General features: G+C 41.1%; 1 protein-coding gene across 1 annotated transcript in view; it reads left to right on the forward strand.

The window, feature by feature from the left end:
• Window positions 1-16609, forward strand: part of PRKX (protein kinase cAMP-dependent X-linked catalytic subunit) — a 95748-nt gene extending 79139 nt beyond the window's left edge. The window contains exons 6-9 of the mRNA XM_066248778.1: window positions 1206-1263; window positions 4148-4225; window positions 5298-5453; window positions 12679-16609. Of these exons, the coding sequence (XP_066104875.1) occupies window positions 1206-1263; window positions 4148-4225; window positions 5298-5423 (262 nt within the window). The 3' untranslated portion in view covers window positions 5424-5453; window positions 12679-16609. The remainder of the gene's footprint in view (window positions 1-1205; window positions 1264-4147; window positions 4226-5297; window positions 5454-12678) is intronic.
• Window positions 16610-17774: the final 1165 nt, after the last annotated feature.

The raw sequence follows: 17774 nt of genomic DNA on the forward strand, positions 1-17774 counted from the left end.
GGCGGGTGCCTTCAGACAGGTGCAGTGTTAGGGTTCGCCTCGCACTTCCCACAGCAGGTACGCCCACCGCTGTCTCATAACCTAAGTCCCGTTTTCTGGACAAAGATGACATCAGCATGTTTTCCCGCTCAGATCAGCCCCTCGGGATAGACAGCCCAGCGTTGCATGTATTATGTAGGAACTGATACTGGTCAAAGAGAAGAGAAGAGAAGAATAGAATAGAATGGTCAAAGATAGGATAGGATAGGATAGAATAGATTAGAATAGAATAGAATAGGGTGGTTAAAGTTAGAATAGAATAGAATAGGTCAAAGATAGAATAGAATAGAATAGAATAGAATAGAATGGTCAAAGATAGAATAGAACAGAATAGAATGGAATAGAATAGAATAGAATGGTCAAAGATAGGATAGAGTAGACTAGAATAGAATAGAGGATAAGAAAGAATAAGAATAGAGTAGAATAGAAGATAATAGAGTGGTCAAAGATAGAATAGAATAGAGTAGAATAGAATAGAACAGAATAGAGTGGTCAAAGATAGGATAGAGTAGAATAGAATAGAATAGAGGATAAGAAAGAATAAAATAGAATAGAGTAGAATAGAATAGAATACAATACAATACAATAGAAGAGTATAGAATAGAACAGAATAGAATAGGTCAAAGATAGAATAGAACAGAATAGAACAGAATAGAATAGAATAGAGTGGTCAAAGATAGGATAGAGTAGAATAGAATAGAATAGAATAGAATAGAATAGAATAGAATAGAATAGAATAGAATAGAAGATAAGAAAGAATAGAATAGAATAGGTCAAAGATATGATAGGATAGAATAGAATAGAATAGAATAGAATAGAATAGAATAGAATAGAATAGAATAGAATGGTCAAAGATAGAATAGAATAGAATAGAATAGAATAGAATAGAATAGAATGGTCAAAGATAGGATAGAGTAGAATAGAATAGAATAGAGGATAAGAAAGAATAAAATAGAGTAGAATAGAAGAGAATGGAACATAAAATAGAAAATAGTAAATAGTGCTCGAAAATGTTTACAAAACATCAGAAAACTGACCCATTTGTCCAAAGGCACAGGCTGTGCTCTAGGTATATTTTACGCGTGTTGACTTGCCTGGTTCATTTGTGTGTGTGTGTGTGTGTGTGTGTACGCACTTATTTTTTTTGTCCCCTTTTCCCCAAACAGAGACCTCATAAAGAAGCTCCTTGTGGTGGACAGAACACGGCGCCTTGGGAACATGAAGGTTTGTGTGCATGTCCTGCTCTTGTCTGGTGGGCTCCATGACGAGTCCCTGTTCCGTAACACGATGTGTTTCTGTTCACGGAGAGGGATGGAGCCGCAGGATCCACGTCAACTCTTCCCCATCAGGGTGTCTGAGTGCACGGAGCTCAGCGGGGTCCGCACCCCTTCTCCTCTGTGTCCGTACAGGGAAATGACTCAGCAGTGATCTATAAGTCATTAGTGATCTATCTATCTCTTTATCTATCTATCTCTCTATCTATCTACAGGGAAATGACTCAGCAGTGATGTATAAGTCATCAGTGATCTATCTATCCATCCATCCATCCATCCATCCATCCATCTATCATCTGTTATTGTCTATCTAGCTATCATCTGTCTACCTGTCTTTTTATCCATCCATCCATCCATATATCATCTATTATTGTCTATCTAGCTATCTATTATCTATCTACCTGTCTATCTTTTTATCCATCCATCCATCCATATCTATCTATCCATCCATCCATATCTATCTATCCATCCATCCATATATCATCTATTATTGTCTATCTAGCTATCTATTATCTATCTACCTATCTTTTTATCCATCCATCCATCCATATCTATCTATCCATCTATCCATATATCGTCTATTATTCTCTATCTACCTATCTATTATCTGTCTATCTACCTGTCTATCTTATTATCCATCCATCCATCCATCCATCCATCATCTATTATTGTCTATCTAGCTATCTATTATCTATCTATCTTTTTTATCCATCCATCCATCTATCCCTATCTATCTACCATCTATCTTTCCATCCATCCATCTGTCATCTATTATTGTCTATCTAGCTATTTATTATCTATTTACCTGTCTATCTTTTTATCCATCCATCCATCCATATATCATCTATTATTCTCTATCTACCTATCTATTATTTGTCTATCTACCTGTCTATCTTATTATCCATCCATCCATCCATCCATCATCTATTATTGTCTATCTAGCTATCTATTATCTATCTTTTTTATCCATCCATCCATCCATCTATCCATATCTGTCTACCTATCTATCTACCATCTATCTATCCATCCATCTGTCATCTATTATTATCTATCTAGCTATTTATTATTTATCTTCTGTCTATTGTTTTATCCATCCATGCATCCATCCATATCTATCTATCTATCTATCTATCTATTCATCCATCCATCCATTTATCTATATATCAGTCATCTATTATTGTCTATCTAGCTATCTATTATCTATATACCTGTCTATCTTTTTATCCATCCATCCATATCTATCTATCCATCCATCCATATATCATCTATTATTCTCTATCTACCTATCTATTATCTGTCTATCTACCTGTCTATCATATTATCCATCCATCCATCCATCCATCATCTATTATTGTCTCTCTAGCTATCTATTATCTGTCTATCTTTTTATCCATCCATCCATCTATCCATATCTATCTACCTATCTATCTACCATCTATCTATCCATCCATCCATCTGTCATCTATTATTGTCTATCTAGCTATTTATTATCTATCTTCCTGTCTATCGTTTTATCCATCCATCCATATCTAGCTATTTATCTATCCATCCATCCATCCATCCATCCATTTATCTATATATCAGTTATCTATTATTGTCTATCTTGCTATCTATTATCTATCTATCCATCTAATTATCATCCATCCATTCATTTATCCATCCATTCACTTATCTATCCATCCATCTAATTTCTATCCACCATCTAGCTACACATCCTGACACCGTAGTATGTGTCCTAGCATTTGAACTACCTGGGACAGTAAAGTCCAAGCCTTCTTCTCCCCACATCCCTTCAGGTGACACTCAAGCAATATTTATTATTGCCCTTTGGTGGGGACGGAGACTATTTCTTTCCCCAGCAGGAAAAACGGAGTTGTCCTAGTAATAGGATGAGAGAAGGAAAAAAAAATAAAAAGAGTAGAAACCATTCACAGCAGCATTTCGTTCCCTGGGTAGTGTTGGAACTCGGGAATGCTCTGTGCCTGAGAAAGAACTGGAAATTTAGGAATGATGAACTAACCGATCGACACACATTTGTCGAAGGTGCGTTCAGTTTCAGAACCCCCTGGCTTCTGTGGTACAGAATCCACGAGTTTCTGTCTTATGGTCTCTGGCGTCCACTTGATGTAAAAAGTTGTCACAGGGGCGCTGGACAGGGTGTAGGCGGGGCCTTGTGGAAAGAGAACTTGGGAGAGATTTCCGGAAGGCGTGACAACCTCGGTGTCCGCCCACCGGCGGGCAGCGCCCGGCCGCAGAAGGAAGTAGACAGGCTCTATAGCTCACGGTTCACGGGAAGGTCACGCGGGGCGGTTGTTGAGATCCCTGAAGGTGGACATCCTTCTGGTCTCCATCATGGGATGGCTTGGCCACACGGGACAGAGCGGACGTCGCCGTTCAGCGACCTTCGCTCTCGCTGTCTCTCGTGGGGATGATAAGCACTAAGGGAAAGCTGTCATCGGGCAACGCTCGGACACGTGACTGTGGGTGCTGTTTCCCGTGGAAAGGCTGGTCCGTGGCCGTGGCTGCAGCCTCTGTCCCCGATGAACACCCTTGTGAGCGTAAGGACCGCGTATTTCCACGAGGAAGGAAATCCCGCACAACCTAAAAACCTTTCTGGGGCATTTTCCCTAATAGCTCAAACTACTTCCTGCAAACCTAGCAAACATTTGCTGTTAATTTCTATACTCTACACACACATACACACACACACACACACACAAAAAAAAAAAAGATTGTTTTTTAAGGATATTTTCTCTCCCATGCCATGAAAATCCTGCATTCTGACAATGCCTCTTTTGTTCTTTCTTTCTTCTCTCTCTCTTTTTTTTTTAAAGAACGGGGCTGATGATGTCAAGCGGCACCGCTGGTTCCGGTTGTTGGACTGGGAGGCCGTCCCACAGAAGAAACTCAAGGTAGAGCATATGTTTAGGTCCACAGACAGGCATCTCTTTTTGTGTGTGTGTGTGTGTGTGTGTGACAGAGACAGAGAGAGACAGATAGGGACAGACAGACAGGAAGGGAGAGAGATGAGAAGCATCAATTCTTTGTTGCCCACCTTAGTTGTTCATTGATTGCTTTCTCATATGTATGCCTTGACCGGGGGCTGCAGCAGAGTGAGTGACTCCTTGCTCAAGCCAGGGACCTTGGGTCCAAGCTGAAGCTGAAGAGCTTTTGCTCAAACCAAATGAGCCCGCGCTCAAGCTGGCGACCTCGGGGTCTCGAACCTGAGTCCTTCCGCATCCCAGTCCGACGCTCTATCCACTGCGCCACCGCCTGGTCAGGCCAGACTGCTGTCTTTTAACTTAGCATCCTTGCAAAAAGTTACAGAATCTCTCTTCTGCAACTTACGTCTTTACGGTTGATACTTTGTTCCTTTACGCACTCTGCCCGATCGTTATGGATCACGCTGTCTGTTCAGCGGATAACTTCCCGCTAGAGAGGCACCTAGGTGGATAGGGTGGCCGTTGAGACCCCAGCTTTTGCACCGGGACTTTGGGGGGAGCCTGGTCCCATGTCTCAGTCACTCGGTGACCACGATGAGCCCTGGTCCCCGCTCCGGGGAGTGAGTCACACAGGTAAACCGTGTGCCCAGGATTTAGGGATATTTTGCAATGATGCTGAGACATGAGGTGGAGAATATTCTATGTGCTGTTCTCCTTTTGACAGAGTACGTGTCTGAGAGCATTTCTCAGTAGCTGTGTGCCCAACTCTGTCCCTCGGAGTCAGCGGAGGGAATTTGACAGACGCTGATGCCCACAAACACGGCGGGCGGGGGTGGGGATCTCAGCCTGGACACCCCCCCACCACCCCCACCCCCACCCCCCCCCACCCCCCCACCCCCCCCCCACCCCCCCACCCCCCCCCACCCCCCCACCGCCGTGCAAGTGAGCTGAGGCGCATAGACTCACAGACGCAGGGGGGCGTGCGGACGCCCCGTGCACTCCCCTTTCTAACCGCGTCTCTGTGTCCCGGCCGACCCCCTAGCCCCCCATCGTCCCCAAAGTACGCAGCGAGGGAGACAGCTCCAACTTCGAGGCGTACCCTGAGAATGACTGGAACACAGCCCCCGCAGTGTCACCCAAAGACCTGGAGGTCTTCAAGAATTTCTGAGGACGGATGGGGTGCATCCGCTCCGGGAAGGTATGTATCTGTCTGGTGGGTCATTTAGAACAGTGGTCCCCAACCTTTTTTGGGGGCCGCAGGACCGGTTTAAGTGTCAGAAAATATTTTCACGGACCAGCCTTTAGGGTGGGTCTCGTATCATGTGAGCGAGACGAGCGTCCAGAGTGAGTCTTAGACGGATGGAACAGAGGGAATCTGGTCATTCTTTAAAAATAAAACATTGTTGCCCTGGCCGGTTGGCTCAGCGGTAGAGCGTCGGCCTGGCGTGCGGGGGACCCGGGTTAGATTCCCAGCCAGGGCACACAGGAGAAGCGCCCATTTGCTTCTCCACTCCCCCCCTCCTTCCTCTCTGTCTCTCTCTTCCCCTCCCGCAGCCGAGGCTCCACTGGAGCAAAGATGGCCCGGGCGCTGGGGATGGCTCCTTGGCCTCTGCCCCAGGCGCTAGAGTGGCTCTGGTCTCGGCAGAGCGACGCCCCGGAGGGGCAGAGTATCCCCCCTGGTGGGTGTGCCGGGTGGATCCCGGTCGGGTGCATGCGGGAGTCTGTCTGACTGTCTCCCCCGTTTCCAGCTTCAGAAAAATACAAAAAAAAACAAAACATTGTTCAGATTTAAATATAAATAAAACGGAAATGATGTAAGTTATTTATTCTTTCTCTGCGGACCGGTACCAAATGGGCCACGGACCGGTACCGGTCCGCGGCCCTGGGGTTAGGGACCACTGATTTAGGGGAAAAAAGGAAATGCTGAGGAAGGCTTGGTTGATTCGAGCCTCAGCCCCAGACGGGGGCTTGTTGGCTGGATACCGGTCAGCGCAGGTGGGGCGTCTGTCCTCTCTCCCCTCCTCTCACTTTAAAAGGAGAAGAAAAGAGGGGGAAAAAAGACCTCGTTTTGCACGAGCAATAAATCTCTCTTAGCTTGAGAGACCCCGGGATAGTCCCACGGAAGGAGATCTCGTCCAACACGGATCGAAAGCGGACCTGTAAAATATCGTTCGATTTCTCTTACGGGACACGTGACCTCTCTTCACAATTCCGGTTTCTGCGTCTGTGCAGTACGGACAGATTCCTTTTCTTTTCTTCTTTTTAAATTCTTTTATTGATTGATTTTAGAGAGAGAAAGAGAATGAGATCTTTGTAGTACATACGGATTTTTTTTTCTTTTTTAATTCTTTTATTGATTGATTTTAGAGAGAGAAGAGAGAATGAGATCTTTGCAGTACGAATGGATTTCTTTTTTTTAATTCTTTTATTGATTGATTTTAGAGAGAAGAAGAGAATGAGATCTCTGTAGTACATATGGATTTCTCTTTTTTAATTCTTTCATTGATTTTAGAGAAAGAAGAGAATGAGATCTTTGCAGTACATATGGATTTCTTTTTTAAAATTCTTTTATTGATTGATTTTAGAGAGAGAAAGAGAATGAGATCTTTGTAGTACATACGGATTTTTTTTCTTTTTTAATTCTTTTATTGATTGATTTTAGAGAGAGAAGAGAATGAGATCTTTGCAGTACGAATGGATTTCTTTTTTTTAATTCTTTTATTGATTGATTTTAGAGAGAAGAAGAGAATGAGATCTCTGTAGTACATATGGATTTCTCTTTTTTAATTCTTTCATTGATTTTAGAGAAAGAAGAGAATGAGATCTTTGCAGTACATATGGATTTCTTTTTTTAAATTCTTTTATTGATTGATTTTAGAGAGAGAAGAGAATGAGATCTTTGCAGTACGTATGGATTTCTTTTTTTAAAATTCTTTTATTGATTGATTTTAGAGAAAGAAGAAGAGAATGAGATCTTTGCTGTACATATGGATTTCTTTTTTTAATTCTTTCATTGATTGATTTTAGAGAGAGAGGAAGAGAATGAGATCTCTGTAGTACATATGGATTTCTTTTCTTTTTTTAATTCTTTTATTGATTGATTTTAGAGAGAAGAGAATGAGATCTTTGCAGTGCATATGGATTTCTTTTTTTTTAATTCTTTCATTGATTGATTTTAGAGAGAGAAAGAGAATGAGATCTTTGTAGTACATACGGATTTTTTTTCTTTTTTAATTCTTTTATTGATTGATTTTAGAGAGAGAAGAGAATGAGATCTTTGCAGTACGAATGGATTTCTTTTTTTTAATTCTTTTATTGATTGATTTTAGAGAGAAGAAGAGAATGAGATCTCTGTAGTACATATGGATTTCTCTTTTTTAATTCTTTCATTGATTTTAGAGAAAGAAGAGAATGAGATCTTTGCAGTACATATGGATTTCTTTTTTTAAATTCTTTTATTGATTGATTTTAGAGAGAGAAAGAGAATGAGATCTTTGTAGTACATACGGATTTTTTTTTCTTTTTTAATTCTTTTATTGATTGATTTTAGAGAGAGAAGAAGAGAATGAGATCTTTGCAGTACGAATGGATTTCTTTTTTTTAATTCTTTTATTGATTGATTTTAGAGAGAAGAAGAGAATGAGATCTCTGTAGTACATATGGATTTCTCTTTTTTAATTCTTTCATTGATTTTAGAGAAAGAAGAGAATGAGATCTTTGCAGTACATATGGATTTCTTTTTTTAAATTCTTTTATTGATTGATTTTAGAGAGAGAAAGAGAATGAGATCTTTGTAGTACATACGGATTTTTTTTCTTTTTTAATTCTTTTATTGATTGATTTTAGAGAGAGAAGAGAATGAGATCTTTGCAGTACAAATGGATTTCTTTTTTTTAATTCTTTTATTGACTGATTTTAGAGAGAAGAAGAGATCTCTGTAGTACATATGGATTTCTCTTTTTTAATTCTTTCATTGATTTTAGAGAAAGAAGAGAATGAGGTCTTTGCAGTACATATGGATTTCTTTTTTTAAATTCTTTTATTGATTGATTTTAGAGAGAGAAAGAGAATGAGATCTTTGTAGTACATACGGATTTTTTTTTTCTTTTTTAATTCTTTTATTGATTGATTTTAGAGAGAGAAGAAGAGAATGAGATCTTTGCAGTACGAATGGATTTCTTTTTTTTAATTCTTTTATTGATTGATTTTAGAGAGAAGAAGAGAATGAGATCTCTGTAGTACATATGGATTTCTCTTTTTTAATTCTTTCATTGATTTTAGAGAAAGAAGAGAATGAGATCTTTGCAGTACATATGGATTTCTTTTTTTTAAATTCTTTTATTGATTGATTTTAGAGAGAGAAAGAGAATGAGATCTTTGTAGTACATACGGATTTTTTTTTCTTTTTTAATTCTTTTATTGATTGATTTTAGAGAGAGAAGAAGAGAATGAGATCTTTGCAGTACGAATGGATTTCTTTTTTTTAATTCTTTTATTGATTGATTTTAGAGAGAAGAAGAGAATGAGATCTCTGTAGTACATATGGATTTCTCTTTTTTAATTCTTTCATTGATTTTAGAGAAAGAAGAGAATGAGATCTTTGCAGTACATATGGATTTCTTTTTTTAAATTCTTTTATTGATTGATTTTAGAGAGAGAAAGAGAATGAGATCTTTGTAGTACATACGGATTTTTTTTCTTTTTTAATTCTTTTATTGATTGATTTTAGAGAGAGAAGAGAATGAGATCTTTGCAGTACAAATGGATTTCTTTTTTTTAATTCTTTTATTGACTGATTTTAGAGAGAAGAAGAGATCTCTGTAGTACATATGGATTTCTCTTTTTTAATTCTTTCATTGATTTTAGAGAAAGAAGAGAATGAGGTCTTTGCAGTACATATGGATTTCTTTTTTTAAATTCTTTTATTGATTGATTTTAGAGAGAGAAAGAGAATGAGATCTTTGTAGTACATACGGATTTTTTTTTCTTTTTTAATTCTTTTATTGATTGATTTTAGAGAGAGAAGAAGAGAATGAGATCTTTGCAGTACGAATGGATTTCTTTTTTTTAATTCTTTTATTGATTGATTTTAGAGAGAAGAAGAGAATGAGATCTCTGTAGTACATATGGATTTCTCTTTTTTAATTCTTTCATTGATTTTAGAGAAAGAAGAGAATGAGATCTTTGCAGTACATATGGATTTCTTTTTTTAAATTCTTTTATTGATTGATTTTAGAGAGAGAAAGAGAATGAGATCTTTGTAGTACATACGGATTTTTTTTCTTTTTTAATTCTTTTATTGATTGATTTTAGAGAGAGAAGAGAATGAGATCTTTGCAGTACAAATGGATTTCTTTTTTTTAATTCTTTTATTGACTGATTTTAGAGAGAAGAAGAGATCTCTGTAGTACATATTGATTTCTCTTTTTTAATTCTTTCATTGATTTTAGAGAAAGAAGAGAATGAGGTCTTTGCAGTACATATGGATTTCTTTTTTTAAATTCTTTTATTGATTGATTTTAGAGAGAGAAAGAGAATGAGATCTTTGTAGTACATACGGATTTTTTTTTCTTTTTTAATTCTTTTATTGATTGATTTTAGAGAGAGAAGAAGAGAATGAGATCTTTGCAGTACGAATGGATTTCTTTTTTTTAATTCTTTTATTGATTGATTTTAGAGAGAAGAAGAGAATGAGATCTCTGTAGTACATATGGATTTCTCTTTTTTAATTCTTTCATTGATTTTAGAGAAAGAAGAGAATGAGATCTTTGCAGTACATATGGATTTCTTTTTTTTAAATTCTTTTATTGATTGATTTTAGAGAGAGAAAGAGAATGAGATCTTTGTAGTACATACGGATTTTTTTTTCTTTTTTAATTCTTTTATTGATTGATTTTAGAGAGAGAAGAAGAGAATGAGATCTTTGCAGTACGAATGGATTTCTTTTTTTTAATTCTTTTATTGATTGATTTTAGAGAGAAGAAGAGAATGAGATCTCTGTAGTACATATGGATTTCTCTTTTTTAATTCTTTCATTGATTTTAGAGAAAGAAGAGAATGAGATCTTTGCAGTACATATGGATTTCTTTTTTTAAATTCTTTTATTGATTGATTTTAGAGAGAGAAAGAGAATGAGATCTTTGTAGTACATACGGATTTTTTTTCTTTTTTAATTCTTTTATTGATTGATTTTAGAGAGAGAAGAGAATGAGATCTTTGCAGTACAAATGGATTTCTTTTTTTTAATTCTTTTATTGACTGATTTTAGAGAGAAGAAGAGATCTCTGTAGTACATATGGATTTCTCTTTTTTAATTCTTTCATTGATTTTAGAGAAAGAAGAGAATGAGGTCTTTGCAGTACATATGGATTTCTTTTTTTAAATTCTTTTATTGATTGATTTTAGAGAGAGAAAGAGAATGAGATCTTTGTAGTACATACGGATTTTTTTTTCTTTTTAATTCTTTTATTGATTGATTTTAGAGAGAGAAGAAGAGAATGAGATCTTTGCAGTACGAATGGATTTCTTTTTTTTAATTCTTTTATTGATTGATTTTAGAGAGAAGAAGAGAATGAGATCTCTGTAGTACATATGGATTTCTCTTTTTTAATTCTTTCATTGATTTTAGAGAAAGAAGAGAATGAGATCTTTGCAGTACATATGGATTTCTTTTTTTAAATTCTTTTATTGATTGATTTTAGAGAGAGAAAGAGAATGAGATCTTTGTAGTACATACGGATTTTTTTTCTTTTTTAATTCTTTTATTGATTGATTTTAGAGAGAGAAGAGAATGAGATCTTTGCAGTACGAATGGATTTCTTTTGTTTAATTATTTTATTGATTGATTTTAGAGAGAAGAGAATGAGATCTCTGTAGTACATATGGATTTCTCTTTTTTAATTCTTTCATTGATTTTAGAGAAAGAAGAGAATGAGATCTTTGCAGTACATATGGATTTCTTTTTTTAAATTCTTTTATTGATTGATTTTAGAGAGAGAAAGAGAATGAGATCTTTGTAGTACATACGGATTTTTTTTCTTTTTTAATTCTTTTATTGATTGATTTTAGAGAGAGAAGAGAATGAGATCTTTGCAGTACAAATGGATTTCTTTTTTTTAATTCTTTTATTGATTGATTTTAGAGAGAAGAAGAGAATGAGATCTCTGTAGTACATATGGATTTCTCTTTTTTAATTCTTTCATTGATTTTAGAGAAAGAAGAGAATGAGATCTTTGCAGTACATATGGATTTCTTTTTTTAAATTCTTTTATTGATTGATTTTAGAGAGAGAAAGAGAATGAGATCTTTGTAGTACATACGGATTTTTTTTTTTAATTCTTTTATTGATTGATTTTAGAGAGAGAAGAGAATGAGATCTTTGCAGTACGAATGGATTTCTTTTGTTTAATTATTTTATTGATTGATTTTAGAGAGAAGAAGAGAATGAGATCTCTGTAGTACATATGGATTTCTCTTTTTTAATTCTTTCATTGATTTTAGAGAAAGAAGAGAATGAGATCTTTGCAGTACATATGGATTTCTTTTTTTAAATTCTTTTATTGATTGATTTTAGAGAGAGAAAGAGAATGAGATCTTTGTAGTACATACGGATTTTTTTTCTTTTTTAATTCTTTTATTGATTGATTTTAGAGAGAGAAGAGAATGAGATCTTTGCAGTACGAATGGATTTCTTTTGTTTAATTATTTTATTGATTGATTTTAGAGAGAATAGAATGAGATCTCTGTAGTACATATGGATTTCTCTTTTTTAATTCTTTCATTGATTTTAGAGAAAGAAGAGAATGAGATCTTTGCAGTACATATGGATTTCTTTTTTTAAATTCTTTTATTGATTGATTTTAGAGAGAGAAAGAGAATGAGATCTTTGTAGTACATACGGATTTTTTTTCTTTTTTAATTCTTTTATTGATTGATTTTAGAGAGAGAAGAAGAGAATGAGATCTTTGCAGTACGAATGGATTTCTTTTTTTTAATTCTTTTATTGATTGATTTTAGAGAGAAGAAGAGAATGAGATCTTTGCAGTATGGATTTCTCTTTTTAAATTCTTTTATTGATTGATTTTAGATAAGAAGAGAATGAGATCTTTGCAGTACGAATGGATTTCTTTTTTTAATTCTTTTATTGATTGTTTTAGAGAGAGAAGAAGAGAATGAGATTAGAGACAGAGAGAGAGAGAAATATTGATTCGCTGACCCCTTTATTCATGCCCTCATTGGTTAATTCTTATATGTGCCCTGACCGGAGATCGAGCCCTCAACCTTGGTGTATCCGCCGGCCGAGCTAGCCAGCCGGAGCAGCAACGAGAATTTCAAAAGCCATTGGGTTTCTTTGCTGTTCTTATTTCGACCACGGCGTTGACCCTCTTCTTCAGAAACTGACCAGAGCCTCTGTCCACTTTCAGACCAGCAACAGGAAGCTCTGACCGCCGCCCTCCCCTCCAGGGAGAGAGCGCCTCACCCAGCCACGCACACGCAGCCTCCAAGAGACGCCTTCCAGACGTGAGTGGGGCTGGACCGCGTGCCCACGCCCGTGTGTGTGTGTCTGCACAGGGTCTGGGGGACCGCCGGACCTTCGCAGACCTGCCATCGATCTAAGCCGCTGGACGTCAACGGACACCACCATGGGGTTGTGGCTTTTACCTCGTCCCTCGCGGCGCGGGGTCCCTGGGCTGTCGTGACCATCCTGGCTTCCCTCATCGACTCAGCTTTATACGTTTGAACTGATCGCGTTGGGTTGTAGCCACTGAGTGTGTGTGTGTGTGTGTGTGTGTGTGTGTGTGGACGTGAGATCAATAGGACAGAGACCGTGAGGTCCCTCTGGGAGGTGACGTCCTGTACCTAACATCCTAAGTGCCTCACAGCCGGCAGCTTTCGTTCTCGAAACCAGGACGGGGGGCAGAGACACGGGTTTTGAATGTAACTCCAGGGGACAGCCAGTGAGCATTACAGTTATTCAAGGACTGGAACGCAGGCATGAAATTGTCTGTATTCACCCCTCCACCCTTCCAAAATTTTTCCCATTGCATCGGGGACGGGCCACCCATAAAAACTGCAGGTGAAATCTCTGGAGCGAAACGTACCCTCCGGGAGCGAACAGGTGCATCGGGGTGGTGGCTCGGAGAACCTTCCGGCAAAGTTCTTTTTTATGGCTGTTGGTGTTTTGTTTTGTTTTGTTTTTTGCATTTTTCTGAAGCTAGAAACGGGGAGAGACAGACAGACTCCCGCATGCGCCCGACCGGGATCCACCCGGCACGCCCACCAGGGGCGACGCTCTGCCCACCAGGGGGCGATGCTCTGCCCCTCTGGGGCGTCGCTCTGCCACGACCAGAGCCACTCTAGCGCCTGGGACAAAGGCCAAGAAGCCATCCCCAGCGCCCGGGCCATCTTTGCTCCAATGGAGCCTTGGCTGCGGGAGGGGAAGAGAGAGACAGAGAGGAAGGAGAGGGGGAGGGGTGGAGAAGCAGATGGGCACTTCTCCTGTGTGCCCTGGCCGGGATTCGAACCCGGGACCCCTGAACGCCATGCCGACGCTCTACCGCTGAGCCAACCGGCCAGGGCACTGTTGGTGTTTTTATTTGGGGAAAGTGGGAGACCAGTGTCCACTTGGTTTGGCCGCTGCCTGTACACGGGTCACGTGGAGTCTGTGTATTATTTGGTGGCCGTGCAGAGCGGGGCAGGCTGGCGTGAGCTCCAGTAAAGGGACATTTCTTCTGTTTGGACCTAAAAAAAAAAGAAAATGAATCGTGACATAAAAGGCAGCTTGTGAAGAGCCCCGCACACGTTTCCCCTTCAGGTTGGCGGGCCAGCGTCGTCGGCCACCGCGCATGCACGTGGGGGTTGGATGATGTTGGCGGGTCGTGCCCCCGAAAACGGGGCTCGGACCCATTTTCTCTTTCCCTCTGTTTTCTGCTTGGTGGTTCTGAAATGGGCTCTCAAAACCCGAGTGGGGCAAGCCATCCACGCCCGGTCGGCGGGGAGAACGGAGGCACCGGAGGCCGTTGTGTTACCGGGTCGCACGGCCGAGCCGTGACCTTGCCCGCGGAGGTCGGCGATGGGAGGGAGTGGGTTCCAGCACCTGTGTCCGCCAAGCGGCCCCCACGCCGACCGTGGGGACCCCGGCGGAGGCTCCCTTTTTATTTTTTCTCCCCTGTCCCATCCAGACAGCCCGAGCCCCCCTCAGGGGGGACAGAGGATGCCCGGGGGTGGGCGGGTGCCGTCTGGGTTTTCTTAGCTCAGGTGCGTTCCTGACTCACCCGGCTGGCATGTGCTGTGGATCTGTCTTCCGTGCTCAGCATGGCGTCTCCCTCTGATGTCTCGCTGCCCAGCTATTCCGCCCACGCAGCTAGGGACAGGGACAGCTGATGTTTGCAAAGGGCATGTGCCTTTTTTTTTTTTTTTTTTTTTTTACCCCGGTAGCCGCACATCAAAGGAAAATGCGTTCACCTGCCGGATTCGAGGCGCGTTTCATGGATCGGAAGGTCCCTGGGGCGGGGGGGGGGTGTCTTATTTGTAGGCCCCCCTCCACCCCGGCCCGTGACAGTTTCAAAAGACGGTCCCAGGGAAGACGCTAAATGTCCCTCTTCTCAGGCAAGACTCTCTGCTTTCAAACAGGAGTCAGGCCTGGGCGGTGAGCAGAGTGAGATCTTTACAAGGAGTTACTCAGGGCAGGGGCGGGGGCAGGGGGGGGTATTCCCAATGAACGAGTGCGCTGTGCCCTTGCCCCTGCAGACCTCTGTTTTCCCTCTGCGCCCCCTCCCTCAGAATTCTGTTCGCATCAACAGGAGGACCCACACTGGCCCCAAACGTGAGCCGTTTCGGAACCGGCTCCCCAGGGAACGTCAGGTCCGATTGGCAGGGGACTCTGTGCGCCGAGACGTGCGGACTGAGCCAGGGAACCCTGTCTCCGATTTCCTGACTCTGAAACGAATCGTGACCATCCTTCTTGCTATGATTGTTGTTATTTTGAAGACTTCTGCTTAAAAAAGTTTTTTTTTAAAAAAATAAAAGAAATGCCATCCTGGATGACAGTAAAAAATTAGATAGATAAACAGATGGATGAAAGAAAGGATGGATGGATGGATGGATGGATACATATATGATAGATAGATAAATAGATAGATAGATGAAAGAAAGGATGGATGGATGGATGCATGGATACATAGATGATAGATAGATAAATACATAGATGAAAGAATGGATGGGTGATGGATGGATGGATGGATGGACAGATATAATAGATAGATGATAGATAGATAGACAGATGGATGAATGAAAGGATGGATGGATGGATACATAGATGATAGATAGATAAATATATAGATGAAAGAATGGATGGATGAATGGATGGGTGATGGATGGATGGATGGACAGATATAATAGATGATAGATAGATGAAAGAAAGGATGGATGGATGGATGAATAGATAGATAGATAGATAGATAGATAGATAGATAGATACAAGGATGGATGGATGGATGGATGGATGGATGGATAGATATAGATATGTTAGATCGATACAAGGATAGATGGGTGGATAGATGGATGGAAAGATGGATGGATGGATGGATGGATAGATAGATGAAAGAAAGGATGGATGGATACATAGACGATGGATGAAAGAAAGGATGGATACATGGATGGATGGATAGATAGATAGACATACAAGGATAGATGGATGGATGGATGGATGAATGAATGGATAGATAGATAGGCAGATAGATACAAAGATAGATGGGTGGATGGATGGATGGATGGATGAATGATAGATAGATAGGCAGATAGATACAAGGATGGATGGATAGATAGATAGATAGGCCCATTCACTTATGTACATAGTTTTGTAGGTTTACATCTTCCAGTCGGAATAAATGAGTCAGAAACAGCATCGAGAAAGCAGGAAATAACCGTGTGAACACATTGGTGACCTTGTGTTGTTTCCGAAACACTGTCACCGGCTGGCCCTCGGCCAAGCAGCGCAAATTAGACCCTAGAAAGAATTCCCAGGATGACCCCCCTACCCCCCCCTGCTGTTAAAACTCACCGGGGACAGTCCCACCCCTCTGAGAAGCGGCAGGCACCCTGAGTGGCCGGCCCACGGCAGGGCGGGGCATCGATTACATCATGTGACAAAGAAGAGACCCAGTGAGCCAGCATTTCTTTGACACCTCAGGACCCCCTCACCCCATGAAAACAAAAAGTTCACCGACTCCTTGGGGACCTTCTGAAACGCGCCCGTCGTCTGTGACTGTCTCTCATCAGCCTGAGACGTTCGGAAGCAAATTCACAGCACTGTTCGCGAAATCCAGTTCAGGGGAAATCATCGATGTGTGTTAGGCGGGGCTTAAAAAAACAACAACAAAAAAACAGAAGAAAGCAAAACAAAAAAACCCCACACAAGTGTTTTGTTTTCTTTTTTTTCTAAATGGGGACTCTATGAATCGGACCTTTTGGAATTAAAAAGAAAAGAAAAGAAAGATTTGCTTACAGAAAAGGATTTCAGTGAGATCTGTAGGATTAGCATATAAGCCAAGAAGACGTCCTTCGGGGCTGGGTCTTGTTTTCGGAATGGGACTCTGACTCCGCTGGTTTTATCGGCCCCTGTGAGACAAAGAAGGAAAAAAAAGTCAGGAATAATTATTAGGCAGCATGTGGGCCGACTTCTGACATCGTCCTGGCAGAAGTTGGAATCCCGCTGGGCATACACGCACCTGTTGCCAATGAGCCTATCATGATGGCCGCGGTCCCTGTGACAGAAAATGCAAAGGAAATAGCAGCCACGAGATACATTGTGTCCCCTTCACGCCCCCCCCCCCGTGCCCAGGGGTCCCCTGTGCTCTGTCACCTGTCCAAAGATGTCGAGGACTTTTTTTGTTTCGTTCTACTCCCCCTAACCCTCGAGACCAGTGTCACCGGGAACTGTCACTCGCTCTTCCTCTGACGCGGGACCGGGTCTCATTGCTCCCACGTGGTGGCCGACGCCGTTAAACATTCCCCCAGACACAGCTGCCTGTACCCCCTGTGTCTGACCCATGGGTTCAAGCCTGCCTGGGTGATGTCCACTTACCCCCCCCCAAAATACCCCCTCCCCAAAAAAACACAAAGAAAGAAAATGAAAGAGGAAAAAAACAAGCACATCAGTAGTTGTGTGAATAATGTTTTGGGATAGTTTGGTCATGTGTGTGTGTGCGTGTGCGTGTGCGGGTGTGTAAGCAGCCCTGGCCGGCTTGGGTCCGAGGGCCAGGTCCTCCGTGCCGGGGGGGGGGGGAAACACTCTGGGACTCTCTTCTGTATATGACGATGCTAGGTGCACCCCATTAACCCCTGACCTCCCTTGGACCTCCCATGGGGCGTGCACGTCTGCGATGTCGCTCCAGGTCATCATCGCCGGCGTGTTTTTAGCGGACGGGGACTTCAGGAGCCGTGCGACCCTCACCACTGGGCGTCTTTCCTGACCCCTCTCCGTAGCCTTCTCAGCTTCCTGCACTCCTGCTGCGGTGGT

This window comes from Saccopteryx bilineata, chromosome X (genome assembly GCF_036850765.1).
Source record: "Saccopteryx bilineata isolate mSacBil1 chromosome X, mSacBil1_pri_phased_curated, whole genome shotgun sequence".
NCBI classification, from domain to species: domain Eukaryota; kingdom Metazoa; phylum Chordata; class Mammalia; order Chiroptera; family Emballonuridae; genus Saccopteryx; species Saccopteryx bilineata.